The sequence below is a fragment of the Sturnira hondurensis genome, unplaced genomic scaffold, assembly GCF_014824575.4.
Source record: "Sturnira hondurensis isolate 20B ecotype Veracruz unplaced genomic scaffold, ASM1482457v3 Scaffold0015056, whole genome shotgun sequence".
Lineage (NCBI taxonomy): Eukaryota > Metazoa > Chordata > Mammalia > Chiroptera > Phyllostomidae > Sturnira > Sturnira hondurensis.
This window is the reverse complement of record NW_028087687.1, coordinates 250,504-277,218: the sequence shown is the minus strand read 5'-3', so window position 1 is coordinate 277,218 and position 26,715 is coordinate 250,504. Positions and strand designations below refer to the sequence as shown.

The window sequence follows — 26,715 nt, the reverse complement described above, 5'->3', positions numbered from 1 at the left end:
AATTTCTCTGGATAGAAGAGACATTAAAGTAACACTATAAAAGCAATACTACAAAATTGCTTTCTTATCTGTTTTCTTATATAAAATTGAAATGTATCCAACTTATTAGGAAGATGCCAGTCGGGTCTTCTCCAGGTTTGTAGGAAGCTAATGAAGAAGTGCCCCAGCCTGCTGTAGGAGGGGGACGCTACAAGGTGGACACCTGGTGGGGGACAGCTGTCTCACAAACAAGGGTGGGAAGGACTGTGGCAATGATTCTCAGTGTCCTGACAACTGACACGTGGACATCTTTCATGACGACCAACGTGAAGAGCTGAAGATGGGCCGATGGCCGGCCAGAGAAGGGTGCAGGAGGGCCATCTGGCTGTGCCGTGGACAACTGCTTGCACCACACCCTCCTCTACCCTCCTGCCCTCTCCGGCTTTGCTGTACGTGCTGCGGGGCAGAATCACCGGCTGGCTGACCCAGCCCTGCTTCCTCCGAATCCGTCTGCCTACGGTTGACTGTGGTTGGAGAAAAACAGGCAACCCTGCTGACTGGCCTCCCGAGTCACATACTACCACCGCATTTCAAACAGCACTGTCTACACTCACTCCCTCTATGATCGCATTCCTCCCCATGGCTTTACATACCATCTAAATGATGGCCATTCCTGAACTCCTGTCTCCCGCTCAGGTCTCTTCCCTGAACTCCAGACTCCACAACCCAGTACCTACCTAACAGCAGACACAGGTGTGGAATAGGCCCTGGAAACCTAACACATCCAAAAGACAGCTTCCTGACTTCCCCAGAAAACCTGCTCCTCCTCCAGTCTTCCTCATTTTGGCTAATGGCAACTCTGTCCTCCAGTGGCCACGACTAGAAATCCTTGGAGTTGCCCTCAGGATTCCTCAGTCTCGCACTCTACACGTAATCTCCCAGTCGGTCCTATAGGCTCTGCTTTTAACATACAGGGTCTGGCAAAAGTAACGCCTGCTGGAGTGTGGTTGGTAGGTTAATATTGGGTGTAATGATTTATAGTTTTAATTTGAACATCTCACCTACAATGTCGTATGGTGTGCTAGAGTGTGATAGTGTTATGTTACAGAACTACATGCTTATGATTTTGTAATAAAATGGGGGCATTATTTGTGCTGGTCCCTGTATATCCAGAGTCTGACCATTTCCTGTCACCTCCACTGTAAACGCCAGGGTCCAACCCACCAGCACGTCTCACCTGAATTAGTCAAACAGCCTCTTCCTTGGTCTCCCTGCTTCCACAGTTGCTTTCCTTTGAGCAGTTCTCAGTCTAGCAGCCAAACTGAGTGTTCTCATGGGAAAGTCAGGTCGAGTCTTTCCTCTGCTCAGAACTGCCCAGAGGTTTCCCGTTCACTCGGAGAAAACCGCTAAGTCTGGACAACCGCCTGGAGGCCCCATCCAGCCTGGGCTCAGTCATGCCGCTGACCACTTCTCCTACTCCGCCCTTCCATATTTCTGCTCTTTTGGTCTAGAACGAAGACAGCCTCCCCCAATCGCCCACGTGATGAGCTCCCTCCCCTCTCTTATGTCATTCCTCAAATGTCACCTTCTCAACGAGGTCCTCCTGACCTCAAGATTTGAAACTGAATCCCTCCGTGCAAGGCCCCATCTCCCTTTCCTGCTTTATTTTTCTTTGTAGCAATTACTGCATCTACTATGCTACGTGTTCTCCTCATGTACTTCATTGTCTGCTCCCCTGACTGGGGCAGGAGCCCTCCAGGAGGGAAGATCTTGGTTTGCTTTGTTCCTTGCTCTTAGCTGGTGCCTGTCACTGCAGGCGCCCTGCCCATTTGCCGAATGAATGAATCTTACCCATCCTTTCCTAGGAACAAGATTCCAGGAGTAACACGTGACCAGAAATGACTATCATCCTCTTTTCATAGGCGATGTGCCCTGAGCGCTTTTACACGATTTCTTCTTTTCTCCACGTATCGCTCTTAACCACCACACATTCTCCCTCTGTCTGAGGTCGGGTGTTGTCACATTTGTGTGTTCCAGGGAAATCCTGGTGCACACTGCCGGCCTGCACATCTTCCCTCCGTTTTGTCTCTAACACCAGTGATGGCGTTTTTCATCAAAAGGAGTAATCTGTGTGGCTTAGAGATTTCAACTCTTGGCTAGTTGTTTTTGAAAATTTAATTTCACTCTATTAACATGACTTTACCGTAAATTTGTGGTGCATTTATATATCCTGAATACTGTGATTACTGACACTTCTGAAACACTAGCTAAATGTTTTTGGACAGACGATACTTAATCACGACTGTCTGAACATGTGGTTTCATGCTGTGAACATCTCAGAAATGGCCTGTTGAACTCTGGGAGAGTTTTGTGTATAATTCATATCGTTACTGGCCAGAGGCTGAGTCAGTATCAGGGTTCACGGTGCCCCGGAAACCCACCGTTACCGAAGCTGGAAAAGAGGAGTGATGTTTCCTTGCATATCATTGGTACTACAGGCCACTAACACCGAACACTGACTTTCTTCTCAGTAAGATTTCTGTTATAGACTGAATCATCTCCCCCCAAATTTTATGCTTGAGCCCTAACCCACATGTGCCTGCACTTGGAGAAAGGGACTTAAAAAAGTCAATTAAAGATCATAAGGGTGGGGTCTGATCCAAATAGGACTGGTGTCCTTGTAGGAAAGGGCAGCAAGAACACCTGTGCCCAGGTGGAGGCCGTGTGAGGACAGAGAGACAAGGTGGCCATCTGCAAACCAGGAAAAGACGCCTCAGGGGAAGCCAAACATGCCGACACTTTGATCTTGGACTTCCAGCCTCCAGAGCCATGAGAAAACTTATTTCTGCTGTTTAAACCACCTGGCCTGTGCCATTCTGTTATGGCAGCCTGAGCTAATAATAACCTCTTTCTGAAACACGGAATTAACTGTAGATGAATGGAAACCGGCAACCTGCTTACTTCCTTTCTTGGAGATGACCTTCGGTCAAATAAGCAAGCATCAGTACACAACCCGCTACAACCCCAATTTCTTCACTTTCACAGAGAACTGCAGAAATGCTGGCTACATGTGCCGACTGTGGAAGGAAGGCGGGGCAGGCGGCGATGCACAGTGGGGACTGGTTGCAGGAGCGAGCTGCAGTTAGGTTGGGGATACGGCCACTGCGGTTTTAAAGAACCACTGGGGCCACACACAGATACGCCCAATAATATAAATATGGAAATCAAAACACCGAATCTTTCAAATCTTGACAGATCCACAAGGTATCTTCTCTAACGTATCAGGCTGTTTAAAAGCATCATGAGTCAAAGTTTGCGTTAAGCGAATTACCAATGTTAATGGCAGTTTCTTGCTTGTCCCCTGTAAGGATCCAGATTTTGATGTCTGCTTTCATGAGAGTCTCTATGGTTTCAGGCACTTGATCTTGTAATTTATCCTCAATGGCTGTGGCTCCAAGGAGCTGAAGATTCTGGGGGAAATAAATGGTAAACATTTTGAGATCAGACCAGTTTACGTTCTCTAAGAACAAAAAACCCCTGACACGTGTATATGCTTTTAAGACAAAGGAGAATGTTAATTCATGGACACTGGTGTAAATTCCAACGAGCCCAGTGAGTTTCCTCTCCTTGGGGTCCCTGGCTTTCATCCAGGCTTCTGGCATGAGACGGAGGCCACAAGTTTTACCTGACTTCTGTCTAAGGTAAGAAATGCATCCTAAAAACAGCAACAGCATACAGGGGCAAATCAAGTCAGTTTAAAAGCAGCAGGCAGTGGCTAAAACCCCACCTCCCCCCAAACCCCCAAAATATTGCAGATCCCAGTAAAGAAACAATACTGTAGACCTATTTGAAAAAGAAGGAAATATGCCAGTTCTATTTGATTATAATCTGATGCAGTGTCTGGAAGTGTATACACATTACAATTAGACATGATAAAGAACAATAAACAAAGTGATAGCATTAGTCTCTGTTAAAAAAAGGACAGGTTGAGTGTTTTCCAGATTGTTTCTCATTTGCATAGTGCAGGTCCGAGTGCGTTAAAGATCTCTTGCTCACGAGGTGCTACGTTTCACAGGAGACTGGACACCACCAACACGCTCTGTGGAAAGTTGTTCTAACCTCTCACCAAGAACGGCTTCGACTCACTTGCATCTTCCTGAGTGGAGAAAAAGGAGAACGATCTCTCGGCTGGGAGGGAAACCTGGCTTGCCAGGTGGACACAGGCAAAGGTGTTCTCGTTCTTAACCACAGAGGAATGCACCGGGATGGACAAAGACCAAAACCCTTCTCTTCCTCACGTGCCCGGCCAGCGAGCGGCACCGCCGCTGTCGTCCCCCATGTCCCCCAGTCTAACCTCCTGTGTGACCTGCGTTGACATTTGTCTTTCTTTCAACCCTTTTCTCCATTCTCGACTTCATTTTTTATTAAAAATATAAGACAAGGGCTGAACAGAATTAAGGGAAAGGAAACACTAATGATCGTGGCCAGTTGGTAATAACCAAAAAAGCTCTGCATTTCCCATTTTCCTCTAATGTTAAGATCTACTTACTCATCACCAAATGGAAGTCTAAAATTAGTCCCAAGTCTCATTAGGCATGGAAATAAAATTGAATACAAACAAGTAAGAATAATTAGGAGTGCCTTTTGCTATAAATAGAAAAAGTTGACTAATAATAGCTTTAATAAAAATTTAGCTTTCCTTATGTAAGCAGTATTGAAGTGGGTAGCTAGGGCTATTTGTTTGGTGGCTTGGCCATATGTCAACTCATTCTCTAGATCTCTCTCACTGTCTCCAGGTGGCTGTCCCTGCTAGAATTGTAACAGCCTTGTCAAAGATGACAAGGAGGGGGTAATATCAACCATACCTGCCTCTTCTTTGAAAAGCAAAAATGTTTCTAAAAGTCCTCAGAGTATTTCTAAATATGTCCAAACCTAATTATTACTAGTATTTAGCTTTTCAAGCCTCCAGAGTGGAGGTGACAGGCAGAAGAGGGAAGGGCATGGTGATAAATTAGCCAGCCGACTGTCTCTGCCACATGCTTAGTTATAGATGGGCATGCAGAGCATTACTGTTTGTATGTCCACGTGTGCATGTGTGTGTCTGTGTGTGGATATACACACCTGTAGCTCCCACCTCCTTGTCTGGAAACACGGCTCGTTGTGTAAGGCCAAACTCAAAAGTTACCGCTTCTCTGAAGCTTTCCTTCATCTCCTAAAACAAGGTCTCCCCTCTGCTGTGCTGATAGAACTTTGCTCTTCCTTACACATCTGAATTGATCATATTAAGATTAGCTGTTTACGTGTATGCCTCTGGTGGTCTTGTTCCAGATTGGGGACCATGTCCTGTTCATCTTTGTCCCAGCATGCATACTGAGTGAGTGAACAACCAACAGAAAAAATCTACAATCCAAATATTATTTAGTATTGCTACACTCTAGACCATTTCCTTTTCAATATATTCCATAACTCACACAGCTATTAGAAGCACTTGATGCATGACTTCTTAGTATATAACATATAAGACAGGAAGGCAAATTTCCTTCATAAGGAGACAGTATTATTTTGTTATCTTTAATGGAAAGCAGACTTGAAATCTATCATAACCTGATGAATAATTATCATCAAGAAGTTCAAGAATGAAGGGGAAGGACAGTCCAGCATCAACGACGCCAACGTCGCAATTGCTGCAGTTCAATGTTTAGACAATGATTCTATCAATTCTTTTGTCTACTGTTAGGGAACTCGATCCTAACTCATTCTGGGCCATATCCCGAGGAAGATCAGGACACAGCCGTGTTCAAACGCCTTATAGTCTACAGAGGCCCAATAAGACTTTAAGATGATCGTGGGGATAGTTCAGTACTACAGGCACTCAGAATCTTCTAAACTATGAAATTATTTTTTTGTAACTTGTTTCACAAATAGACGAGGTAGACAATGTGAGAGGCAAGATGTAAATACAATTGTTAGAAATATGTAAACATTCATATGTTTTCTACTTCTCCTCTAGGTGGGTAAATGAGCTCAGGAAGCACACAGGCCTATACCACTGTGCTCAGATCTAATCACAATGAAACGCGCTGAGGAGATAACACTGAAAATATATTTGAGAGAAGGATAGCACCTGGTTTCATGCAGGTAAAGAGAAAAAAAATGTTCAAAACAGGCAAAAATAATGTATAGGACCAAGAAGGTTAGGCCAGCAATGTATATGCTGATCAAAGTTACAGGGAAGGTGAACTTGAAGTCTGTTGGTGGCCATTACGGGATTTCTAAAGGGTAATGAAATATTTCTGAATATTCAGCAAAACTGCAATGGGTTCACTTTGATGCTTATAAAGGAAATAATGTGTTCCAAAGCCTGCTAATTTTCCTTTTATCCCCAGAGCCCTTTGAGTCCAGCACGTCCTAATTTTAGTGGAAGTCTCTCCAGCCTCCTTTCCTTTGGCCCTGGTGTCCCTTATTGTGAGATTAGGATCTTGAGTGATAGGCCGTCCTGCCTCTGGAAATTAATATCTTTAGCTACATAATGATCATTAGAAAAAAAGATGTGAACTTTGCATGCTTTTCCTGATCATAACACAGGGGTGTTTAGGCCGTAATCAATTTCATCCCAAACATGTATTACCTTACACAGATGTCCACTAATGGGCACTATGGGAATTACATATTCAGCAAGTGTTGAAACATGATAAAATTCCCATGGCATTTATGGAATTAAAAAAAAAGAACCAAACACTAATTTAACTTTCAAAATGTCACTCTGCCAAGAGTTATAAAGGTTTCAAGTTGATGACTTCTTGACATAATAGAGATTTACTTATCACTGAAAAATCACGAAATAATATTTATTCACCTAGTAAAGCCCTCAATAATCTTATTTTCTTTTTCACATGTTCATAATATATGCAGAGTTCTTCAAAAGGAATATAAATGTAAAACTTCAACCCTGGTGAATATGAAAAGCTTCACACAGAGTTCTTAAAAACTATAGGGTGAAATGTATCATAATAGATTTAGCTATTCTATTTTATACCAACACATGTGTATTTTGCTAAATAACAGAACCTTAAAGTGACCTATTTCCATATTAGCAAATATTCTTTTAGTACTTTTTTTTGTAAAGTTTGTGATATGTTCCTAAGTGGCAAAAGGTATAATAATTAAACTCAGATCAACCTAGGCTTCGGATTGCAACATGAACTGTTCGGCAGAAATCTCTTTAAAGACGAATAAAGAAATAATATTGACAAGCAAAGTTTTACCACTGGAGTCAGTAATGGGTAAAATGCTAGTAATATTTGGTAACCTTTTTTTTTCAACATGAAATAAGATGGTGACTAGGAATATGACAAAATATTTCCTTAATAGAGGAAATGTACCAGACACTAAGTGCTTCACATTTATTAATTCAGTTAATAGTTTGGGGAAGCTTGTGTAAATTATCTAAGGCCAAACAGAGGTACAGTAGAGTGGTGATGGTAAAAACAAAATCCCCAGAACCAATATGCAGCCCAAGGCAGGGAATGGGAGATAAAACAGATTGAATGAAAAGAATTTTATTCAGGTTTTAAACATGCCTCTGCTCTTTGGCCTTTAGTAATATTTTCTTGCTATGAATGGGTTTCAGCCTCAGTCCTGAACCACACCTGCCAGGTGACCCCTTTCCCGGATGCCACACGCCGGCCCCAGAGTCACATTTTGGGGCTGGCCCCATTCCCAACACGCACTCATCCACTCACAGGTATGCACGCAGGTACAGCTGGGCCAGGGGCTGGGACACAACGGCGAGCTCCTTCCTTCATGGAATTCGTGTTCAGATGCACCATTAGAGATTCTCTGGAACCCCCTCCCCACACCCACACCTTATTTCCTGATTATACCCCCTTCCTGTTACTGATCTCTTTCTCCTAGCCTCTGCTGTCACCAAGCCCGCATCCTGACTGAGGGGCCCAGAAGCCAGACGGGAGGTTTCCCGAGTCACCTGAAGGGCCCGCTGCACAGAGGCCTCTGGGCCCCACGCCCAGGGTGTCTCCCCGCGTGGGTCTGGGCGAGGCCTGGGGGTGTGCAGTGGCAGCGATGCTACCGGCTTGAGGACTCAACTCTGGGAACTGCTCTGCAGAGCAAGAGGGACAGTTTTTTCTTTTTCCCCCATAAAGGGACAAATAGTAGATATGTTAGAGTTTGAGGGCTGGACTTTCTCTTCTGCAACTACTCAGTTCAGTCATTTGGGGTAAAAGTAGCTGAAGACAATTTGTAAACCAACGGGCAGAGCTGTGTTCCGGTAAAACGTTCTTTATTCAACACAAAGAGGGGCAGTGGGCCCTTGTGGGGCCTGACGACCCCGTGGTGCAAGATGCTTGTGAGGAGCCGTCTCTGCCCTGGGCAGCATCCGGACAGGCAGCTGCGCACTTGTCCTTGTCTCTGTCCCGGCAGGCCCCTGTTCTCCTTCCTCTCCTGGCAATCCTAGACTACAGACAGGCAAAGCCTTCTTGTCACCAGAGAGTAGCTCCTGTCCACCTGATCACATCGCTGCATGGTACGCACGGTCTTCAAAGCAAACGCAAACTTTTCTGTGCGGACAAAGGATAAACACAGCAAAGGTATATCTTCTTGGTCTGGATGTCTGCAAAACCTACCCAACATGAGTTAACACTTGACCTTAAGTCTTAACTGAAGAGTTAAGAGTCCGCCAAGCATCCTGGCTAGTGTAGCTCACCAGTTCAATTCCCAGTCAGGGCACATGCCTGGGTTGCAGGCCAGGTCCCCAGAAAGGGGCGCATGAGAGGCAACCACACATTGATGTTTCACTCCCTCTCCTTTCCTTCCTCTCTCTCTAAAAATAAATAAATAAATAAAATCTTAAAAAAAAAAAAAAGAGTCTGCCAAGCAATCAGGAGCGGGAGTTTGTGGGGAGGGAGAGGGCAAGGAATTCCAGCAGAAGAAATCGCAGTGCACAGACGGGCGTGTGCAAAAGCACACTGTGTCTGAGAAGTTGCGTGTAGTCAATATGGAAACAATACATGGAAGTGAGGGGTGGTGTTGACTTCAATAACACGGCTTCGGCAGGGCTGTTCAGAGGGTGGAAGTGGATCAGTCGTTTCAGATTCTTCTGAGCAGTCTGTGAGGAAAAGATGAGTCTGGAGAAGCTAGCAGGGCACGGAAACTGAAGGGGCTGTGCATTATGCTGAGGACCCCCAAGCAGAGGGCAGGTAGGAAAGGATTTTAGAAGGGGAGTGACGGAATCAGACGTGGGTTTCCGTAAGTTCACTGGTGGCCCACTAGAGACAGATTAGGAAGAATGGAGGCCACAAGACCGAGTCACAGGCTACTGTGACCATCATCCTCTCTCGCTGCAGATACGGTAACCCCAGACGGGGGTGTGCTGGCGGCTCTGGGATGCTTAGTCATTACAGATGCTGCCTCCAAAAGGCTGGGGGGCTCCTCTCTGCTCTGCCTGCCACTGGGCCCCAGTCACCCTTCTGCTTTTCCCTCTCAACATCTTTCAGGGCACAACAATGCAGTTTTATTGAAAAGACGAGAACCTCGGACCTGGACCGGTTAGCCTGGACCATAGCACATCGCTGAGATGGCTCACCGGCCTCTCTCTGGAGGATGCGATTGCTTAATTGTTTCAAGGCCAAGAAGTACATTGCAGCTCGGTGCTTTCTGAACCACAGAGATCACATTTGAACTTTCACACAGCCAAGGGTTTTCCGAATATGGCCAGAATTCCCACGCCCAGCTGAAAAGAATCAGGATTTGAGAGGCGATGGGGCGTAGCCTGCAAAATAACACATCCATCTTATCTGAGCGAGAGGACAGTAATACCCAGGGTGGAGAGTCTGCCACGAAGCACCCCCGACGGGAAATCTATCGGGCCAGAGGGGGGACACGTGTGATTGGAGTTCTAAGGAAATCTTAAGTATTTTAAATAAGATTTTAGAGACGAGGGGAGAGAACATTCTGAAAGGGCAGGTAGGGAAGGGGCACCATGTCCCCCTTCATTTGAAAGGAAAATCACACACCACACTCTGTTCCATCCAGCACACAGAGGCTGCCCCACTTCCCAAGTGGTCGGGACACACCAAGGCCTTCTGCCCACCTAGGGGACTACGACTGCACATTTGGTTCTGTTTTGTTTTTCATGCCCACTACGCCTTACACACACTTCCGCTTTCTTCTAAACGCAGCTGGCAGAATAACATGGAATTAAGACAGAACTGGACTTTGAATCCCCCCTTCTCTGCCAACCTCTGGCTGTGTGCTTCGGCAAGTAACCCACCTCCCCTGACAGTCTCTGCACCAGCACCTTCAGGCCAATGCTAGGATTTAAGAGGGTCGTTCTGAGGATGAAATCAGGTTGGTCACTCAATGCTTTTTTTTTTTTCTGGGTGTACAGTATGTTTGGAGAAAATGTGGAGTACTTATTTGTGTGCTGTACTTATATGTTGCTGCGTTTCTGTGTAACATATTTGTTTTGTTAAGATGAATAAATTATATGCACCGCAAAATGCAAAACAGAAAGTATAAAAGAGATGAGGTCAAGCAGAAGCAGAAACAAGCTGTCACACTTTGTTGCTCACCCCAACGGGTCATCATGTGTGCCCAGTTCACAGGCCCCTGAACTGGACGATCGGGGCAAAGAGCAGAGGGTCTTGGAGCTCTAGTCGATACTCAGGATGTTGCAGGTCTGATTAGTAGAGGAGCCCACAGATTACAAGCGTCCTGATGCAAGCAGTAAAGTAGGAAACGACTGGAATTTTGAACCACCAAATCACCAGTACATCGTGCAAATTTTCAGCTAGTGCATTCCACTTCTTCGCACAAACGCGAGTGATTTTGCAGCTACTAAGAATAGAAGTGGGAGTTTTATCTGAAAAAGCATTCCGTGCTAACACAGAAGTTACTGTGGACTTGGCAGTCACGAGTGTTCAAGAAAAGCCCTGTTTCCCATTAACTTTTATATTTCGTTAGGAATCCTCTAAACCACTGGTTGCCACGTGTTGCAATGGGTGCTAAACTGTTGTACTTAGTCACACTGAGTGTGACGGTCCATCTCTATTATGCCACATGGAGGCAGTCTTTAAAAAAAAAATCCCAGAAATGTCAACCGTGTTTGGGGGATGAGTAAAGAAAATAATGTGAAAAGATCACTACCTCACCTCCTGATCTTAGTGCTTCATGTAATTGCCCAAGGGACTGAGCCCTGTCCAAACTAGTATTTTCAATGTATAAGTTTACTGCCCACCTCCTACCACTAAAACAAAGATACAGATTTTTCTTTCCTTTTCCCCTGCTGTGCCCCAGAGCCCAGAACAGAGCCTGCCAAGTGTCTGACATTGGTTGTTGAATCTAACCATGTGCTTCTCACGTTCATATATGACATCACCTGAAAGACAGGTTTTTAAAACATGATTGAGTCTGAATTTCTAAAGAATGCATTCTTTAAAATTATTAGCTCCTTTTCTAACATGTCTCCAAATGAATCCTTAGTGGATGACACAGTGATACCAATATCCTCCGAGTGTGGAAAGCGTGAACTTCATCAGTACTGGGAGTCAGGCTTTCATTAAGCGAATGCCTACTAAATAAATTTAGCTTCTGAATTCATCATTTAATGGCGTCGCTCACTCATCTGTTGGCTATCCAGTCAGTGAGGCGCGCGGGCCAGAGCAACAGCCACCGGAGACATGGGGATGAATGCCAGGGAGGCAGTCCCTGACCTCATGAAGCTTCAGTCGAGTAGAGGACACACTTTCAACACAAGTTTCAAAATGGGTGGAAAACACAATATTGCTATGTGATTCAAAGGACAGCGAGATGATGCCGAAACGCAGCCCTCTGATTACAGGTACGCCAGGGAGATGCTGCAGGTTCGCGTCCAGAGCATCGCTGTAAAGTGAGTAGCCTAATAACGTGAGGCTCATGAATTTGTGGTTTCCCGGGGCATAGAAAAGTTATGTTTACACCATACTGTCATCTATTAAATGTGCAATGGAATTATGTCCAAAGGACCATGTCTATACCTTAAAAAATATTTTGTTGCTAAAAAATGCTAAATATCACCTGAGCCTTCGGTGAGCCGTAATTTTTTTGAGGGTCTTGCCTTGAGGTGGACGGCTGCTGACCGAACAGGGTGGTGGTTGCTGAAGGTGGGGGTGGCCCTGGCAATTTCTTAAAATAGGACAGCTATGAAGTTCGCTAAATCAGTTGACCCTTTCTCCCACTTGAACACTTAAGGGCCACTGTGGTGCTATTCATTGACCTAATTTCAATATTGTGGCATCTTAGGGAACAGGGGGGCCGGAAGAGTGCGATAGTCAGGGGACAGCTAGTTGGGGGACCCGCCAACACACTTGCATGTGTCAATTCAGTTCACCACCTTACGTGGCCATGGTTCAGGGCACCCGAAACAATTACGATAATGTCAAAGATCGCTGATCACAGATCAAGTAACAAATATGCTACAATACTGAGGAAGTCTGAAATACTGCAAGGATTGCCAAAACATGACACAGATGGACACAAAGTGAACAGAAGCCATTGGGAAATGATGCCAACAGACTTGCTTGACACAGGGTCGCACGAACTTTCCATCTGTGAGAAACCCTGCGTCTCAAGGCACCGCGAAGGGAGGTGCCGTAAAAGGAGGTACACCTGTGCGCTCTCCCACTAGGAAAGGATCCTCTGACCCATCATCTCTTTAAAAAAAACTCTAACAGATAAAAGTATTGGATTTTTTCATTTAAAACTTTTTAAAAACTTTTAAAAAAAGTTTTTTTTTAAAAAAAAATGTTTCATAATCCATTCCCCAGAACAAGAGGAAAAGGATAAGTTTACCAACTAGGAAATACAGGTTCAATCACTACCCAGCCTACACAAGACAGGTATAATGTCTCACTCTGTGCTCTGTAATGCTCATGGTAAATAATTTGCTTTCATAAACATGAGAAGTGATTAATTTGTAATTTATGCAATGCTAAAGATACAACTGAATTTGTCTACTGAAGCAGATAAATACAACAAGAATTTCAAAAAGCTCTTTACCATGAAGGCACACCCTCATATTTCAAACAATGATTGAATTATAATACCCCCTGATAATTAAGATCACAGCCCTCTGTACCACTGATTTTCAAAGGAACCCAGCAGCACAAATAGGAGTGAGGCCAAAAAAAAAAAATCCAAACAAACAAAAAAACCCCATGTCTCAAAAATACGTTGTACAATATGAATACAAAGGGACAGATCAAAGAAGGGGTGAGAAATTATAGAGAAACCACTGGTATTGAAGCATAAAGTTTCATCATTATTATTACTTATTTGATATTTTTCCTGACATAGTATACAAATAAATAAATGCTTAGTTTAGTTTGAAAATATCCAGATTTTAAAAATATAGTCTAAGGAGGGAGTAGGGAAGGTGGGGAGCAAAGGCGGGGAATGGGGACGGAAAGAGACCTTGCTTGGGGTGGGGGGCGCACGGTGCACGGTGCAGATGACGTTCTGCAGAGCTGTGTGCATTTGAAACCTGCATGGCTTGGCAAAACAGGGTCGCCCCAATAAACTCAATTAAAAAATACAGATGGACATGACAGCGGTTTCATAATCTAAAATTACAAGTCCAAATACATTAATTATCTTTCAAAAGAATGAGGTTAAAGACAAAAAACAGGTCAAGTGTGCTGCCTGAAGGCATGAGACAACTGCGAATTCTCTCAAGCTGTGACTGAGAGAGACGGGGAGGCACTGTGTCCGCACACCCAGAGTGACGTGACCGTTCTCCTCAAACTGGGTCAGGTCACCTCAAGTACCTGATAGGACTCTAACAATCTTTTTTTGCAACATTCTCCTTGTTCCTGAATAATTCTTGTGCCTTCCTAGTAATAAATGTCACCTCTTGCCCTATATTTAGTAACATAAAAAAAGATGCTTCAGTAAATCTTGAAATAATATAGCATTTGACTTATTTTTTATTTTATTTTTTTAAACATTTTATTTATTTATCTTTAGAGGGGAAGGGAAGGAGAGAGGGAGAGAAATATCAATGTATGGTTGCCCCTTGTGTGTCCCCTGCTGGGAACTGGCCTGCAACCCAGGCATGTGCCCTGACTGGGAATTGAACCAAGATCGTCTGGTTGGCAGGCCGGTGCTCAATCAACTGAGCTACACCAGCTAGGGCTTGACTTATTTTTTAAATTGTGAAATGTTTACCACTGCCATGAGCCCACACTGCACAACCTTGTAGCAGAGCCGATATTTCCTAGATGAACGTAGAAATCCCAAATCTTCCCATCTAACAGTGACCGTCAGTAGGGATAAAAATAACCGGAGGACTTTTCCACGGTTCTCCCCTCCTTCCTTTAACGTGCCGCAGGGTGGAGGGAGTGCATTCTGGTGCTTGGAAGTGACAGAGCTCCTAACCAAGGGACAAATGTCGTGGTCTCCTGGGATGTTCTTGGCCTATTTGCCTATCTCTTCAGCTGTGCTAAAAGTTACAGCCCCCAAAGGAGCAAGGCTTTAACTACATTTTGAAAACTGAATTGCTTGTTTGAACAAACATTGGAGGGATAAGATAGAGAGCAGGGTTTAAAAGTACAACCTTAATCTTATTACAGAATTTTCACTTATTTTGCTACAGATGGAACATATTCTCGTTTTCAGGAAAAGCTCTACATGGCTGTCACATTTTGGATGTTTTATTGAAGTGCTATCACAAACCAGCATTATTCACTGAAATGGGTTTGGGAACACCATGTCCGGGACAAGGATGTTCTGATCTTTTCCTGAAAAGTGAGGGAAAATGTCCATAGGGATTTTGAGAACAGGCTTTCTAGAAACTTCTGCCACGGACGGAAGAGGATTTGGTTTTCAAACTGTGCTCAGTGGAGCCCCAGTGTTGTATTCATGAACCATGAACAGGACAAGGTCAAGGCAAAGGGGAGAGACAAGCTGGGCCTCTCTGCACCCCCCCTAGCCAGAGCTGCCATTCTTTTATCTTTCTTTCTATCAATACCTGTAGATTATGTATAAATTATGATTCAGGCAGTGTTTTGTTTGGAAAATGGGAGAGGGGAGGGAAGGAGAGAGAGAGATTTGAGAACCTCTCTCACAGTTTAAAATGCACTCTCTTATGTGGTGAGTCCACTATTATGTCCCACTATTATTTTCTACATAAAAAAGAGTCCAGTCGCATTTAAAAAGATTATACAATCAATACGTCTCAATTAAAACAGCCAAGGAAACAGCCACAATGGATGAACTGTGCACTGTGACGGCTGCATTTAAAGCCAGGTGACACGCCAGCAGGGCCTGTGGTCTGACGTGTGGCACTGCCTTCCTGGGGTGGCCTCGGTGGCAGTCACTGCCATCCTACCCAGTGCTGAGCCCAGCTGGCTTCACAAAGCGTGGAAGCTCCGGCTCACAAAGGCATGGTGTCATCCTGGCTCCAGAGACACTACGTGAGCAGGGTTGGAAAGAGAATTTTTCAGAGAAATGGATGTCAGTTGCAAAGACCTCCTTCTTGTCTCTGTGCCTATTCTCTCCCCTGAAAAGACCTCTGCTCTCCTGTATCTGGTAAAGTAATCTTCTGAGGCTCATTGCAAAAGTCACCCCTGAGGAATCTGTTCAGACCAGGACACTCAGCAGGCCACGGCCCAGCGCTCCTCATTGGCTTGTGCATACTAACTAACATCTATTAGCTACTCAGTGTGAACAACTGAATAAAACTATGGTGTCCGGGGTAGGGATGGGTCAGGAAGCCCGTCCCTTTTAAACACACTGGCTGAGTAAGAGAACTGGAAACTTTCTGGGTCTTAGATTTTTCCATAAAACCTAGAGACTATGGCTTACCATGAACTAAAGAGGAATCAGCTATAAATTACCTTTTCCATTTGTTTCAGGCACGAGGTAGTTGTAAGGCAGACTTCTGTATTTGCAAACTTAAAATAGACACAGAAGTGTCATGGATTTCCCCAGGCAACCTAAATTTCAACATGACTCACAGTCGCCATCTGCTGGTGAGAGGTTGAACATCTACTTCATTTAAGGATGGAAAGCACAAGGCTTTTAATAACAGGTATTACAAACACCACCATTGATTAACCAATAAAATTTAACCTATAAATTCTAGGACATTAAGATTGAAAATGAGGCAAGTTAAACATCCAACTCCAGAGTTCTCTACAGTATGCTTCGCAAAGAAACAAAACTTAGTATCTAAAATCCATTTTCAAATATCTCATTGCATCACTTATCATATATTAATCCCATCTCATTACCATGGGGGGAAAAAGCTGGCTACATTATATTCATGTAGAATATATGAATATATATTCTATATGAATAGATATGTGTAGAAAGGAGACAGGAGCATTTCCAAACAGGGTAAATTTTTACTTTTCTACTTATTGAAGGGTAAGAAAAGCAAAAGATTAAAAATCAATACCATTAGTGCTTCAGGACATGTGATTTTGGTTGGAGAGACTGAAAGAGACTATGGCCATGGCCTCATAAATAAAATAGGATTTTATTTCTCCACATCATACCCTGAGACATAATAATGTGTAGGTATGTTCAAAAGAGAGAGAGAGAGAGAGAGAGAGGGAGGGAGAGGGGGAGAGAGAGAGAGAGAGAGAGAGATTTAATGAGTAGAATAAGCCTCATACTACATGTGCAGATGTACAACTGGAGGTGGGGCGGTTATCAGGTTGAAAGGCACCTCACATGCTATCACAAGTCTTCCGAGAAATAGGCAGGATGCACAAACAAACTCAAACGTAAGGAAGAGATGAGAAACCACCTGGGCACATAGGGCAACGCAGGGCAACTGTATGCAACACAGAACCACAGCCGGAGCCGGCTGTCTCCTGGGCCGGCAGGCAGGCGGGCAGGCGTGTGGGCCAGGGAAGGTGCAACAGCATTGTTGGCTTTTCCTCACCTGAAAGCAACATCAAACAAACTGCAGCCAACAGGAGGCTTGATTCCACACAGTACAAACACGAACGCCATTGAAGCAAGTTATTTAATGGAAAGTTGAAGGTCAGAATGCAAATATTTGAGTGGCGAAGAGCATGAACTCCAGAGCCAGAGCGAGAATCCTGGTCTGTCCTCTCATGAGCTGTGCAATCTCCCCCAAATTACGTAGCTTCTCTGTTGCCCGATTTCTTCATCTGTAGAACTGAATTAGTGGTGCCTACCTCGAAGCGATGTTGTGGTAGGCAGTTTTTTAAATCTACTTAATAAGTCAATAGATTCAGCGGCTACACATAGCACCTGGTGCACAGTAAGTACTATGTAAAAATGTTTGCTATTCTTGGCCAAGGAAGCAAGATTTCCTGATATTTATACAGCACCCGTCATACTGTGTCCATCATTTAGGGGCTGAATAGCCTTGGTCTCTTGGAGAACAAAATGAGGATATTTTTAGTTGTGATAAAAATGTCGGATGCATAATTTCTGACTGCCATATTCTTCATTGTTAGCGACAGAGGCACATAAGCAATATATTCATTCCATTATTTTGAATGACATACTAGACACCTTCCTTAACAATAGGTGCATGTGCACTGTAGCATGGTTGCCACATCTGTGTGTGTGGAGGGGGACATGTGGATCTCCGGTGGTGTAGAGGCAACGGAATCCGTGCAAGGGCAAGGGGGTGGCTAGATTAAACTAACTTCTAGTGGGAGCTCCAAAACCGTGGCATGCGTAAAGATCCATAGGCAGTCATTCAGAGACTTTTCAGCAAAAACATTAAGTGGTATTAAGATTTGTCAGTGCTTAGACCAGAGGAGACTCAACAGTAAGGGGTATGTCAAGACAGTTTGATTTCTATCTTATTGGCCCCCTGAGGGAAGGCTGCAGTTGTCTGGAAACCACACTTTCTCTGTGAGCAAAACAGTCTTCCACGTACCTTTTCAATTAACTCGTAACTCTCCTCCAGTTTGAGCTGCCTGTTCTGCACAGATGTCGCCGCGCGCTGATAGACCGCTCGCCACTCCTGAAAGTCGCTCTCTGAGATCTCGGCCACAGCAAAACACAAAGTTCTTAATCCTGAAAAAGGCAGCGTACACCCCCAACACCAAATAAAATTTTATTCAGAAGTCTGACACTTGCATTTTTATGTAACAAAGTCTCCTTTAGAGAACATTCATTTAATTGCAGCAACGTGTTGAAGTCCGACTAAAGTATGACGAAACCTTAGGGTAAAATGTATGTGAATGTTTCCCTAGCTTTTAAAATTGGCACCCTGCTTCTAATTCCCAGCTCCTTCAATCCACCCTCCAGGCCCAGAGTGACTTTTTTAAAAACCTAATTTTACCAGGTTATGCCTCTGCCTGAAGTCTTTCATTTGTTCCCCCAGAATGAAGTCCAAACCCTGAAGTCTGGCTCGTTCGCCGTGTACCAATCGTTTTCAGCCTCGCTCTCTGCCATTTACTTCCTGCATACCAGCGTCTTCGCACGTGCCGGTCACTTTTTCTCCATCCCACCCTCTCCAACTCCCCTCCACTGTCTGGTTTGCACCTATTGTAAGACTTAGTCCTAAAATCACCTCTTCAAAGCCCCCTCTGCTCCCTCGGACCCTCTGGGCAGAAAACCCCAAACACAGCTAAGGTGTGAATGACAACGTTTCATTGCTTTTCTTGCGGACCTCCTGTGTTAGCTCAGTTCTCCCGGAAGGTGGGGGATGGCGGAGGGTCGGGGGAGACCCTACCAGCCCGTGGCAACTCCAGTGCCGAGCACAGTGGCTGGCTCACCCTACCGGCTTCATAGATGCCAGAGAAGAGACCCCGCTGAGGCCTTCCTGGGAGCGCCACCTTCCTCTTACGGGATACGGGGTTGTGTTTGTTACCGCTCTTTACCACCAGAAATTTGTACTCATAAAAAAGTTCAAAAAATGGAGGAACAGTGACAGAAGAACCCCCAGCCCATGAGAAACACCCTGGGGAAATATCAACAGTGATGCTTGAGGCGACCTGCTGCCAGTCCTGGGTGTCCATCGGTTTCCTAACTCACTTGGGGGCCACCTTCCGTCAGAAGAAGGTCAAAGGGTTGGGACAAGGAAGAGGCGGAGGCCCTCTGTCAGCGGTGACATATCTTTGTTGTTAACCAGGTTCCCGAAAAGACAAAGCCTTTGCTCAGGTTCATTTAACTCTCAGAATAACTAGGCGCTAGTGATCTCAGGTTAAATAAAACATTCCCCGGGCAACCTGTCCAAAATGAGAAGCAAAGAGCAGAGGACGTGAAGAACCCGGAGGACTTGCCCACCTGGGAAGGGAAGCAGTAGGGTTGGTTGTCTGTTGCCAGATCACTGAGAGAAGAATGTGGATCTTGGGGCCCACAGCAGAACATGCTTTTCTCTTTTGGGAACTTACTCTGGGGTAACTCTGGAGTAGAAGTGTTGTTCAGACCAGGGCCAGGAAAAGAAGGGGGTGGAGGTGGAGGCCATGCCAGTCCGAGTCTGTCTAAGACCGGGCACGTCTGCAGCCTCACAGCCAGAGAGGAGGAGGGGGGCGCTCCACTCATCCGGGGCCGTGCTGCCCGCTGGGAAGGCAAGGCCTGCCAAGTCCTCTGAGGTTGCACCTTAAGGAACCTGAACTCAATGGACCGGTCTCTCCATGTTCTTAACATTTCTGGAGGAAAACTGAGAGGCTATTTATGTCCTCGCTTTTCAGAGCCTAGGGCTTTGAAACATTCCTACCTTTCCACAGTTTAAAAGGATTGGATCTGAGGTCAGGCTTGGGGTCCCTGGCACCAGTTCCAGCCCAAGAAGACAAGAGTGAAACGTCCCATGGCGGGTTTGGCCACAGAGCTGGCCACTTTGGTTAAACGGGGAGATGCGATTCTACAAATTCCCCTCTACCTGCCCCTGATGTTTCAGGACCCTCGCGTCCTCCCGTCCCTCTAGGCCCTCTGCCTACGCTGCGTGCTGCCTTGTCGTGTGGGTTGTGCAGGTCGGTGGGGAAGAGAAGGACTAAGCTTAGGCCTCACACGGAAGCTGAATAACTGTTTAAATAGTTACATGGGTTTACTTGTTTTTCTTTTTAATTCAGATTAGAACACCCAGGTCTTTGCCTCTTGTTCCTCTTCCTTCTGCACAGCGTGAGGTACGAAGCGAAGCATTTCAACTCTCAATAGTGTTCATTCCAAAAAGTGGGCAAATTTATAGACCCCGTACCGTCTGAACTGAAGGGAAAAATCTCTTAAATTATTAAAGTACAGGAAAGGAAAATACAAATAATGGGTGGAAATAGCGTATAGTATAATGTAAATAATCAGGAATCATTACCTTGCTTTAGGAACCTCTGAGTAAAATCGTAACAATGACCCCACAGGATATCAGTAGTGTATGATTGTGTTAAAAATTTTAATCATGCTTTATTATGATATTACACTCACCTTCTGTAGCAAACTGCTCTAAATGTTTTAGGGTGATTTCTTTGTATTTTGAGGTCTCTGCCAGTCGATCGTAAATGACGGTGTCCTGGGAAACAAGCAGAGGGTACACACTTGAACTGCCCTTCTGAGTTCAATCAAGTTGACACTGGCAGCACATAATTAGCAACAAAGGAGTAGGAAAACAACCGTTGTTAGCATTGGTGTTAAGGCATGAAGTGGTTTCCCCTCACCACACTGTTTCCCTGAAGACACTAGTCAACAAGGTTTTGGTCCGACATGTTTTACCTTTCTCCTCTGAATAAATCTGGAGTGACTCCAGTGTCCAAAATCTCATATTCTGGCAACAGCCCACCTCCCGCACACCGTGGGATCTGTCCCCAGCCCTGAACGTTGTGCAGAAAGAGCACCGTGATGCTCTCGGGGGCTCCTGGGAAGAACAGCCCAGCCCTCCGAGAGTTGGGGGACACCTGGACTGAACAGTGCTGAAGAGCCTGCCTGTGGCGATCCTTTGCGGGGCCTTTTAAGAGCTGTGTACAGGGCGGTGCATCCCTAGGGGGCCACACGCATGTGCCCACACTCATTCACCACCGGACCTCTCAGCGGGGAGGGGGTCATGACCCCGCTGTGCTGACGGGGAATGAACTCCGAGAGGCACAGGTGTAAGTCTGCCGAGAGGGCTGGTGGGCAGAGAGGAGAGAATCTTGGACAAAGCTGGCGTCGCCATAGAGCTGACTATTTCTGGTTGGGTCCCTTCAGCTCTACGACTCGATTTACTGAGCCCGCAAAAATCCGGTTACTGGATTATCTTTGAAGTCCCTTTCAGCTTCAGCTGTACACACCACTTAGTTTCTATAACTTTTGCCCCTTTATAAACTGCCTATTGTCCCTTCCGTTTTTCTTTGGCTTGGGTTTAACAGTTTCAGAATTTTCGTGCTTGGCCTTCATGGTTTTATTAGACCAGGAAAAAATAAATCATTCACCTGCAATTACTTTCTCAGTGGTATTACCCACTTTGGGGTCTCTGGTCTCAGGGCTGAGATGTGGAGGCAGACTAATGGACTATGATTTAGAACCCTTGAGAGAAACAGAAACCTTAGTGACCTCAGAACAGATGGAATATTCCAGGCCCCAATTATGAATTTCTTTTCATTTTTCAGTGGTGGAATGGGAAGGGGGGCAAAGCAAAGGAAATAATAATTTCCCCTCACGGCTCCTTCCTGAGAATGAAAGGTATAACATATGAACTATTTTTTCCCAGACGTTAATGAAATTTTCAATGAAATCAAAATAGGCCATTTAAAACTAAGAACGTCTTTTTAAAAATGAAAATCCTGCCAACAGAAGGGATCAGAAGGCCAGGGGGAAGAAGCTCTGCGACGGTGGAAGACGCTGGTGCTCCGAGTCGGGAGTTTTCTACCTTCTTTACAGGGTTGGGGACAGAAGGGGGCGGACTGTGACTTGCTGTCTGAATCACATGGAACTTTTTGAATGACACTCACAACCGTCCCTCCTTACACGTGAGAAATACGTACCTACAGGCACCTTCACACCCAGAGTGGCGCTCATTCACTCAGAGGGCTGTATCAAATAACTGAGTGCTTGGCACATCATTAGGAACTAAGAGAGGTGACTTCACAGGACTAAAGCACGTGCTTCTCAGGACCAGCCCGGGACCCACTGGGCCTACAGCTGCAGGAGGAAACCCTAACTGTGTCCACAGATCCGGTGTCCCCGGCCTGGCCCAGGTGGAGACGAGTGCGGGGTGGATGCTGCCAGCGTGGCCCACGTGGAGTCTAGTCACTTGTGTGAAGGGCCTGGAGCCGAGGGATGCAAAGTCCCAGGTGAGTTTTCATTCAGAAAGTTCACCGTTGGCACCGAGGCTCCACGCCGCTCTGTCCTCATGTTCCGAGAGTGCCCTACTCACGGTGAGCGTTCAAAATATGTGCGGAATGTGTACTGAGGTACCTGGCAACCATCCTGCAATTTCACGGGTGTGGAGTACCACATGACACAATGCTGCCAGACAGAGAAGGGGCTGTGCAGCGAAATGCAAGCACCAACAACAAGGTGGTAGCAAGAGAAAGAAAACCGTAGAGTCCCACATAGTTACTTCTATAACCACTGCACTCTATGCTGAGGTTACCCTACAGGACCATGTAATGAATTAGCCAGTCATCATCAAGGAATCTGCTCTTGTTTTCGGGTTAAACAAGGTGAGCTACAGTTGGCGCCCCGTGGACTGGAGTGTTTGCTGAAGGCAGTAGACAGGCCTACACATCAGCACAGACCAGTATAATTCAGGTCTGCGTGTGCCACTCTGAGCTACCTGTACTTTGCGATGACTAATGTCAGGAACCATCTTTTTGCATAGAGCGCTGCATTTTATTTAAGGGGGCACTTTAAATGGAAAGTTTCAGTCACTTTAAGGTCCTTAAAGCATTCAGTGTTCTAGCTAAGTTTCTAACGTCTCCTCTGGAAAGTAAATATTGGAGTAGGATTTTTATGTTCTTGAATAAATTAAATTTTTAGTTGTGTAAATATCACTTTTCCTAAATTGGCTTCAGTTGCAGATATAAATTGTATATTGTGTACTTCTCCTTTTTTTCATTTAAAACTTAACAAAGCAAGACAACCTCAGTGCAGAAAATCTGGGCAAAAGCAAGAAATGGAAGCCATCCAGAAACATGCGTGCACATCTCTGTGCTATGTGTTAGACGAACTATCTTCTGATTCACTAATTCCACCCTCCACCCCTTCATCTCTGTCTACAGTTTATTCCACTTACTGACATTCTTCTTTAAATTTATTTACCATTTCTAATTTATCCCAGAGGTAGGCCCATTCTCCCCTTTACCCAGTTTATTTTTTAGTATAAATCATTGGGGAAAAGTGATAATTTCTTTGCAATGTTGAGCTCTAAACACCCTTCGTCAGACTGGTCCACACAGATGATTTCAAATGGAGTGAATCCACACTTCAGCTGTCTAAGTTCTTGCTCTCTTAGGTTGGTTCTTGCATTCTCCCTCTCTGCCTGCATCCCAACCTAGTGGGTCTCCAAAGCACCCAGCAAAGGTTGGCATGAGCTTTGTTTAGCCTTATCCCGTGACTGGGAAGCTCACTGCTGTCTTAAGCTTCAAGGAAGGGAGGCTGGCCCCCGCCTGCATTGCACAGGAAGCACTATCTGCTCCCATTGCCCCACAGAAACCAAACTCCAGCCGCTCCTCCCAGATTCCAAACCCAGGGGCTGGGACTCAGACCCCGCTCAGCTCAAGACTTCATTTCAATGTATCACTTTGATTGTCTGTTCCTATTTTGCTTTTGAGACTGGTTTTATCTTTGTTTTCTCCTTATACTATTCTATGATTTTGGAATAGAGGATATACATCAAAGTGTGAACAGACTATGCTACTAATACCTTGGTTTCTTAATCGACTTTTGTGACTAAAGTACTGTGTGGCACTTGCCACTTTTGATTAGTCACTCCGCCAGTGAAGCACCAGACTCCTCAGACCTTCCTCCACGTTTTCGTCTCCCCACCCAGATCCTCCACTTTTCACCTTTAGTCCTCCCTTCTTTTCAAGTAATATTTTCTTCATGCGAGGTCTCTTCAACCCTCTGCTTTTAGTTTCCACCTATACTTGTTGACTCCTAACTTTGCATCAGCACCCCAGATTTCTTCCCCCATGAAATCCAGGCTATCAGAGGTAACAAATGGTATCACTTAGTAAACTCAGTTAACCAAGCAGAAATCTGATGATTTCACCTCTCCCTCACCACCCATAGGTAATCCATCTCGGCATCCTAACTCTCTGTGCTCTCTCGTTCCTATCTGCACCTGTCCTGGTTCGGATCCTCATAAACTCTGGCCTGGACTGTCCTCAGGGGCCTCAACTGGTAACTCCATATGCGTCTCTGTTCTGCCTTATCTCACTTCCTAAATGACATCAGAACAATCCAGAAAACGGTAAAATTTCTTAGGCATGCAAAAAAATCTATGAGCTCATACCCATCTTTCCAGCTCTTCATTCAGCTATTTTCTGCCAAAGTACATGTAATTCTCAAATGTACCTCGCTGTTTTATATATTTATGCCTTTTTAGTATTTAACCACACTTCACAGCCAATTTTAAAATGGGGGGAAACAATGCAATGAGCAAGTTAATGTATGCAAACCATCTTTGTGATTATTTAAAAAGGGAGTCCAATGTTTTTATTTTGTAGTCAATGCTTTAATTCTCCAAATTCCTAGGCAGAAGATTCCTCAAAACAAAGAAAGATAGAATGTGATTTGGGTATAGTAAACTGGACACACAAATATCAACCATTTAAAGTGGGAGACCTTAAAGGCTCTCTCTATTCCCTTACCCCTGAACATTACCACTGAGACTGAGATGTAGATCTTTATGATACTCCTTTATTATTACACCCTCGACTTCTCTTTATACGTATTTGCCCCATTAGCCTTAAGTTCCTGACAAGGCTTGGGTCTTATCTTCCTTCCTATCTCCAAAATCCATTTCAAAGTCTGCTAGATAAAATGAACAGAACAAATAAATGTTCATTGTTTGAATTCACAACCGAAGGAATTCTGAAACTAAATTCTTGAGAAATCACAAATAGTTCGACCAAATGCTTTCCAATGGAAGCATTCCAGAATTGCATTTTAATGTTTTAAAACCAAGGCATTGAAAAGCACTCTCAATAGGAATTACATAAAAATTTTGGGCTTCTTAATAAGTTTGATTTCCAAGTTCCATGCAATTTTAAATCAACGTTGTTGATTATATTGAAAATTACAAAGTTCTAAGTTTGGTAAGTTACCTGGCTAGTCTAAGTTGACTAGGTATCTGGAAAGGAGAATTCAGAAGGAAAATACTGACTAATTTTAAGGACAATAAAAAAAAAGACCCTGGTTAGTAGATTTCTTATTTTTCAATAAGTGGAAACATTTTAACTAGGAAAATTAAGTTAGAATGGCATCTTACTGTTCCTGCCAATCAATCCTGCCAAGATACTAAGGCGAGCCAATAGTTAAACATTCTTTTATTATTTAAAACAGTGCAAGAGAAATGGTAATCACCCCATGAAGAAATGAGAGCAGTAATTGTGATCCAATTTTCCCCTGTTTCAGCGGGTATTTAAAAAATTACATTCAAACTGGTGTGGATCACTACATTTCTAATATAATTAAAAAAATATTTTCTGTATTTAAGGGTCTTCTAAGTTATTTATATAATGTAAACCTCCAGTATTATGCATCAAAAATTAAATTATATAAGTAACCTAGGCCAAACTTTTTCAAACACCAAGTTTATCCAGAAGGAATTCCACATTCCACCAGGAGAGGCCAAACACTATTCCAATAAAACACCAGCAAGAGTGGATGTCAGCAACTCCACGCTAAACATCTGTGTCACATTCCCATAGCAGAATGCCGAACATACACATTATAAACCATCATAAATCAAAACTGCGAAAGACAAAAATAAAAACTTACAGCCCCTTTGCAGTAGAGTCGTAACTTCCCGGATGGAGTGCGAACGATCACCGACATTCTCTTCCTGGCGCTGAAAGGAAGGAGGTTTGCCATGAGGTGTCATCACACCCAGAATACGCATCTATGTGCCTGCCATGCCTCACAGGTTTTAATGCTCACACTGAAAAACTAAATTCGACCAGTTTACGAGCCCTGTCCTCCCACGCATACAAACCCTCCCCTGGGTGTGCAGTTGGGCACCTTTCAGAGCTACTTTATGTTTTTAAGGTGCCCGGGCACCTGCCATTTGCTGCCCTGGAGGAATGCTCTATCAGACCGCCCCCTAGAGACCTGAGGGGTTAGTACCCACCAGGGTGGAGGACAGAGCTGGCTCCAGGTGTTCTGATTTAAAAAAAAACAACACCGAAGCAAGAGTGTTTCAGGAGGTGTGGCACATTACCGCTGTTACTAAAATCAGAGACGATGACCAATTGTAAGTTCCTGCCCCATCCCACATAAAGGCAAACCCTAGCACTTTATAACTGACTAAAACATTCACAGCTACTGATTTTCAGTGATGGCTGGCAAGCCACCAGCATCGTGTAAAAAACCCAATCGACACCACAAAGCTAATGAGACAAGCATTTTAACATGTATTGGTGATATAAGCAGTTTAGGAAAAACTGTTAGTCAAATATGCAACATCTTTCAAAGTATTAGTGAAGAGACGGAAAATACCACTGAACAGAACAAACCGCACAGCACTGTGTGGAGTGGACCTCTTGGAACCAAGCGTGTAAAGGCTTTCTCTCCAAAAATGAAGGGGAGAAAGGACTTCTCAAATGCCTGTGTGTTTTT

General features: G+C 44.5%; 1 protein-coding gene across 4 annotated transcripts in view; it reads right to left on the bottom strand.

Moving 5' to 3' along the window:
• ATP8A1 (ATPase phospholipid transporting 8A1) overlaps nucleotides 1-26,715 on the bottom strand; it is a 215,101-nt gene that overhangs the window by 83,994 nt on the left and 104,392 nt on the right. For all 4 annotated transcript variants that reach the window (XM_037064230.1, XM_037064233.1, XM_037064231.1 and 1 more), the window contains 4 exons: nucleotides 25,879-25,948; nucleotides 20,383-20,467; nucleotides 17,897-18,036; nucleotides 3,311-3,449 (listed from right to left, as the gene is read on the bottom strand). In XM_037064230.1, the coding sequence (XP_036920125.1) occupies nucleotides 3,311-3,449; nucleotides 17,897-18,036; nucleotides 20,383-20,467; nucleotides 25,879-25,948 (434 nt within the window). The remainder of the gene's footprint in view (nucleotides 1-3,310; nucleotides 3,450-17,896; nucleotides 18,037-20,382; nucleotides 20,468-25,878; nucleotides 25,949-26,715) is intronic.